The sequence below is a fragment of the Rhinopithecus bieti genome, unplaced genomic scaffold (assembly GCF_001698545.2).
Source record: "Rhinopithecus bieti isolate Rb0 unplaced genomic scaffold, ASM169854v2 scaffold_39375, whole genome shotgun sequence".
Lineage (NCBI taxonomy): Eukaryota > Metazoa > Chordata > Mammalia > Primates > Cercopithecidae > Rhinopithecus > Rhinopithecus bieti.
Window position 1 is genome coordinate 327,084 of NW_016816119.1, and position 6,155 is coordinate 333,238.

At 62.3% G+C, this 6,155-nt stretch overlaps 1 protein-coding gene across 6 annotated transcripts; it reads left to right on the forward strand.

Moving 5' to 3' along the window:
* Nucleotides 1-1,042: 1,042 nt before the first annotated feature.
* LOC108516799 (protein polyglycylase TTLL10-like) lies at nt 1,043-6,102 on the forward strand. Of its 6 annotated transcripts, none has more exons than XM_017854438.1 (7): nt 1,043-1,144; nt 1,460-1,550; nt 1,652-1,717; nt 4,101-4,528; nt 5,240-5,546; nt 5,686-5,804; nt 5,934-6,101. In XM_017854438.1, exons 1-7 carry the CDS (start codon nt 1,081-1,083, stop codon nt 6,065-6,067), a joined length of 1,209 nt encoding a protein of 402 aa, XP_017709927.1. In that variant the 5' UTR covers nt 1,043-1,080; the 3' UTR covers nt 6,068-6,101. The 6 variants fall into 6 exon arrangements, with proteins under 6 accessions (XP_017709927.1, XP_017709929.1, XP_017709928.1 ...); XM_017854440.1 differs by having other exon boundaries at nt 1,119-1,144; nt 1,446-1,550; XM_017854439.1 differs by lacking the exon at nt 1,043-1,144 and having other exon boundaries at nt 1,463-1,550; nt 5,240-5,320; nt 5,411-5,546; nt 5,934-6,102.
* The last annotated feature ends 53 nt before the right edge of the window (nt 6,103-6,155 follow it).

The following is a 6,155-nucleotide window of genomic DNA, read 5'->3' on the forward strand; positions in this document are numbered from 1 at the left end:
GAAACTTGCTAGTGAACCGAGATCACGCCACTGCACTCCAGCCTGGGTAACAGAGCGAGACTCCGTCTCAAAAAAAAAAAAAAAAAAAAAAAAAATTAGCCGGGCACTGTGGCAGTTGTCTGTAATCTCAGCTACTCGGGAGGCTGAGGCAGGAGAATCACTTGATCCTGGGAGGCGGAGGTTGCAGTGAGCTGAGATTGTGCCATTGCACTCCAGCCTGGGCAACAGAGTGAGACTCTGTATATTAAAAAAAAAAAACAGAGAAGGTGAGGGTTAAACAAGGACACACACAGATAGAGAAAGGGCAGCTTTACAGCAACACAGGTACACTGCAAACACCTGCCAGGCGGGGGACCGGCTTGATGCCAGAGCCCACCGCTGCCTATGGGCTGGGGCGCCTGTAGGTGGGTGGGAGGGCCTGGCCGCAGGGCTTCATGATGGCCGTGGTCCCGCAGAAGGTAATCGTGATATTCTTGGAGTTTTCCCAGCAGAGTGTGATCAAGTCAGGTTGGGTGGGCTGTCCCTCACGGCCCAAACCCCTACTGAACGCTTCACTTTCGCCGAGGTCTGTGACACGGCGAGGGGCTTACAGAATGGTGCAGTTTGGACCGACAGGTGTGAGTCCCCCGCTGGGGGGCACGGACTTCGCTGAGCCCCCGGTTCCTGTTTGCAGAGGAGGGCACAGCAGCACCTCGTCCTGGACTGTGGAGAGAGAACAGGGACCTGACCGCGTGAAGCACAGAGAATGCTCAGGCATCAGCAGCTGTGTATTCAGCAAACATCGCCAGGGTGCACGGGGAGCCCGGCTCGGGCCAGGTCCTGGAGTGCTGAGCATGGGTGAGGCCTGAGAGACGGCTCAGGGACCATTCGGGAGGGCCGGGTGGAGGGGCAGCAATTGGGGCTCAGGCCCAGCAGAGACTGCCCATGAGACCCCTTCTCCAGCCGCAGCCCCCAGCCCTGCTTCCCAGGCTGGCCCCGCCCCTCAGCAGCCCCTCCCCGTCCTCGAAAACCCTTACTCACCTCTGGGCTCGGGCTGCGTGGTGGTTGCCAGGAGACGGTTGCCACGGTGGTTGCCAGGAGATGGTTGCCAGGTCACCACTGTTGTTTCCTGGCCCAGGTGCCCAGGACATTGTGGGCTGGGCAGGTAAGAGGTGCCCGTGGCCATCTGCCGGGGTCCAGTGGGCTCAGCCCCGCCCTCCTATGCCCTGCCTGCAGGTCCCCTCGGGAGGCTGCCCAGGAGAGAAGCAGGCTGAGGAGGGGACTGGACAGGGATGGGGCAGGGTGGGGCCAGGCTGAGCCTGCTCTGCGGAGGCCACACTCGGGTCCCAGACCCAGCGCCACCATGTGAGAGGCTCGGGCCCAGGCCAGGCCAGGGAACAGTGTGTGTACCGGGCGGGGTGGGAGGGCAGGGCAGCCCTGGGACGAGCTCTGTGGCCTGGGACCAGATCTGCTTCCCCAGAGCAAGTCCTGGACGGACGACTGCTTGAGACCACAGGGCGTGCATCCCCAGACAGCGGCTCCGGCCGGGAGGCACCGGTTCTTCGAACAATGTCAGTACCTTCCTGGGGCCCCAGGTGGCCAAGCTTGGATTCTTGGGGGGAGCTCGCGGCAGGACACCAACGTGTGGTCGCTTTTTGGACGATTTCTTCAGGTTTAAAAGTCTCTTCTGTTCATCCTACCGGGGTGCAGTCTCCTGCCGGTCTTTTCATCTCACCAGGTAAAAAGCTTATTTTACAATTTATCGTAAGGTCGTGAGCTGAGTTTCCACGCCGCCTTTACACCGTGTCCCCATCGAGGGGCGTCACGACCATCCTGCACTCTGGGCGCCACCTGCTTCCCGAGTCCCACCGCCATAAAGGACGCGTCGGTCAGCATCTCGGAGTGAGACGCTTTCTTTCCGGATTCAGAATCGCGTCCGTCAGAGACTCCAAAGCGCGTTTACTAGACGGACAGGCGTGTGGAGCCAGCGCCTTCTGACGCTCAGAAGGCTGTGTCGCACCTGCATTCTGGCCCCAGGTTCACCACACACAGCGGGCAGCCGCTTAAGAAACCTTTAATTTCAGGCCGGGGTGTTGGCTCACACCTGAAATCCCAGCACTTTGGGAGGCCGAGGTGGGCGGATCATGAGGTCTGGAGTTTGAGACCAGCCTGGCCAACATGGAGAAATCCTGTCTCTACTAAAAGTAAAAAAATTAGCCGGGCATGGTGGTGGGCGCCTGTAATCCCAGATACTCAGGAGGTTGAGACAAGAGAATCGTTTGAACCTGGGAGGTGGGGGTTACAAGGAGCCGAGATCACGCCACTGCACTCCTTGACTTAATTTCCTTGACTTAAATCCCAACCCTGGTGTTGCATTTTTAATTCCCATCGGCTCTTTTGTATTCTCTATGCCTTTGCTTTAAAAGCATATGGCTCTCTGAAGGGTCCTGTCTCCACCACCCCAGCCTTTTCCAGGTGGGTTTGTTTCTGTTTCTTCCCTTTCCTCTTCCTCCGTGTGTGTCTGCATGTGTCTGCGTGTCTGTGTGTGTCCGTGTGTCTGTGTGTCTGCGTGTGTGCGTCTGTGTGTGTCAGCGTGTGTGTGGGGGGGTGTCTGTGTGTGTGGGCGTGTGTGTAGACCTGTGTGTCTGTGTGTAGGTGTGTCTGTGTAGACGTGTCTGTGTGCGTGTGTGTGTATAGACCTGTCTGTGTGTCTGTGTGTAGGTGTGTGTGTCTGTGTGTGTGTCTGTGTGTCTGTGTAGATGTGTGTGTAGACGTGTCTGTGCGTGTGTGTGTGTGTAGACCTGTCATTCTCGTTCACACCTGGGAGTCCCTCTGATGATGCCTGTCGGGCCTGAGCAGCCCCTTTGGTTGTGAGTCAGAACTTTAGAGGATCCCCTTCCCCAGCAGGACTCCTGGAAGCTGAGAACCCATGAGAAGGAGCTGAGGTCTCCCGTTGAAGGCAGAGTATCGTACGCACATGCCTGTTCCATGTCAGCGCAGGGTCCAGCCTCCTCCAAAAGTCCTCCTGTTCTGAGCGGGGAGGGGTCTCAGAGCTCCCAACTTCTTCCATTCTTGCCCAGCCCACCCTAGGAAGAGGGCGTGAGGCTCTCCCGGCCACAGGTGTGGGGCCCAGTCTGTGTCCTGCTCCTCCCCCAGGACAGGCCCCAGTGGCCCCACCCAGCTGGGTCATCGTGCGAACGGCTGCCTCGGTTTACCCGCCTTCCCCTGCCCGTGGGCTTCCTGGTTGTCTCCTTCCCTCCTGTCACTCAGGTGAGGCAGGGAGGGGCAGACACAAAGGCCTCGTGCGGCCTAGAGCGATGCCGCCGCCTCTGCAGGTCAGGTGAGCTGCAGGGGCTGCCTTTGGAGAGCTCTGCCCCCAGCCTGGAGCCTCAGGCCTGCTCCAGCCTTCTCTAGCCTCAGAGCCTCCACTGCCGTGTGCTCCTGTCTCCTGGGCAAGTTCCTTCAAACCCTTGAAAGTCCTCACCTAAGCCACGCACGGTGGCTCACACCTGTAATCCCAGCACTTTCAGAGGCCGAGGCGGGCGGATCATCTGAGGTCATGAGTTTGAGACCAGCCTGACCAACATGGAGAAACCCTGTCTCTACTAAAAATACAAAAAATTAGCCAGGCGTGGTGGCGGGCGCCTGTAGTCCCAGCAACCCAGGAGGCTGAGGCAGGAGAATCGCTTGAACCTGGGAGGAAGAGGTTGCAGTGAGCCAAGATCGCGCCATTGCACTGCAGCCTGGGAGACAGAGCGAGACTCCGTCTCAAACAAAAAAAAAAGTCCTCACCTCCCAAGCAGCCCCAAGATGGCTTTGTTTGCTGGAGACAGCGGTAGAAGGATCTGTCAAGGAACTGGCTGAAAATTCCTGAGATGTTCTTGAGTTACAACACAGGAAGGTGCTGGGGACAGTGTCCTGGGGGTCGGGCCTGGCGCCCGGGGGCGGCCGCAGAGGAACCCGGATGGCAGGTACCAGGCGGCTGCACACAGCCCACAACTGGGCTCTGGGATCAGCAGCGGAGACAGAGGAGACCCCTGCTCGGGCCAGGGAGTCCTCCCACCCTCCACTCTTCAGGCAGGCGCCTCACCCAGCAGGCCTGACGCTGTCCTTCCTTCCAGCTGGCACCCAGGCCGAGCTCAGCCACGCCCGAGGAGCAGCTCCGGCCGGGGAGGACTCGCCCGGCAGAGACAGGGTGCAGAGACAGCCTCGGCCCCTCACGGCGCCAAGCCCCACAGCTGCCACGGAGGCAGGAGCCAGCCGCCTGCAGAGGCTCAAGTCCGCGGCCCTGGGAGGCGCCCTTTCCTGGGCAGGGTGGGCCTGACTGCTTTCTCCATCCAAGTGCTGGGGCCTCAGGCTGCCCGAAGTTCCCACAGGAGGGTCAAAGCAGCATCTTCCCTGCAAGGCCCTCGCCCTGGCGCCCCCCGGCCAATGGCCCACAGCTGCACCCGGTTCATCCATCGCCGGGGACCGTCCACTCGGACCCAAGCCGGCTCCAAGAGAGGCAAGAGACCAGCGATCCAGCGGCGGCCTCGGGCTCGAGTCCCAGGTGAATAGAGCAGCCCTGAGTGGCCTCCTTCCTCTCCAAAGCCAAGGCCTCCCTGAGACGGACTTCTATCCCCAAGGAAGTCAGTCGGTCTCACGGGGCAGGGGCAGGACCCACACACGGCCATGCCCTGCTGCTCCGAGAGAGGAACCAGCTATGGGCGCCGGGCTCTGCAGGCAGAGGGGAGAGGCCGCACTCCGCGGCCCAGGGTTCTGCCTGGCTGGCGTCACCCCCATGGGCAGCCGCTGGGCAGCATTGCCTGTTCCGAGAAGGGCAGCCCCTCATCTCCCCTGCCTGACAATGGCCCCTTGGGTCACCCGTGACATCATCATGGACATTGTGACCCCTGCCCTCCTGGGACCATCCCTGTGTCACGTCTGCACCCAGTACTGGCCTCACAGCCTGGCCCCTGCCCTGCACCAGGCCACTTCCCTGTTGGTGAGGAGGGTGGGGGGCGACCTCCCTGCCCCCTGCTCCAAGCTCCCCACCCCGGCAGGAAGGCTGGCCCTGGAGGGTGGTCGCAGCGCCTCCCCAGGTGTAAGCAGTCCCCAGGCCGCCTGGTTGGGTTGGAGCTTGGGCTGAACTTGAGCCCCAAATGGGCCAGGGGGATTGTCCAGGGTCTTGGAGAAATGGGCTGAGAGTGAACTGAGCCATGTCCGGGCTGAGTGGACGGCTCCCATATCCACCCGGGTGGGACCCCCACCCCGTTCACAGGCCCGGCCCATGAGAGGCCAATGGGGAGCAGCCAGGAGGAGGGACTCCCGTGTCAGCCAAGCCAGCCAGACCATGACGCAGGTGGGCACTGTGGGCCGGACCTGGAGGGGGCAGGAAGAGCCTCTGCCACGCCCGGACCCCCTGGGCTCCTGACCAGCCACCCGCCTGCAGACTCGGATGACACTAATGCCAGCGGGCCCCCAGCTGCCCTCCTGGAGGGGCTCCTGCTGGGGGGTGGGAAGCCATCACCCCCCAGCCCCCGTCCGGGGCCCTTCTTCTACGTCGGAGGCAACAACGGGGCTGCGATGTGAGTAGCGGCCTGGGCGGCCCTGTCCCGCTGAATACCCACCTCCTGCTCCCAGGGCCCAGCCTGGCCTCCGCTGGCCGCCCGCCGGCCCCACCCCTCACCTGGGCCCCAAGTCACCCCCACCCCGGCCCCCCTGCAGCATCAGCTCCTACTGCAAAAGCAAGGGCTGGCAGCGCATCCAGGACAGCCGTCGGGGGGACTACATGCTGAAGTGGTGTGAGGTCAAGAGCCGAGACAGCTACGGCAGCTTCCGGGAAGGTAGCGGGAGCCGGCGCCACAGGCGGGCAGCCTGCAGGGGCCTCCTGGGCTGGAGCACAGGGCAGACTGGAGGGGTGGGGACCGAGGTCCTGCACGCCCTCCACACGTGCCCTGGCCTCTGACCTCCAGGAGAGCAGCTGCTGTACCAGCTTCCCAACAACAAGCTCCTCACCACCAAGATCGGGCTGCTCAGCACGCTTCGGGGGCGGGCATGGGCCATGAGCAAGGCCAGTAAGGCGTCGGGGGGGACCCAGGCCAGGTGAGTCTGCCCCTGCCCCTGTGCCTGCCCCCTCCCTGCCCCTGCCCCTGCTCCTGCCCCCACCCCTGCACCTGCCCCTGGCCCTGCCTCTG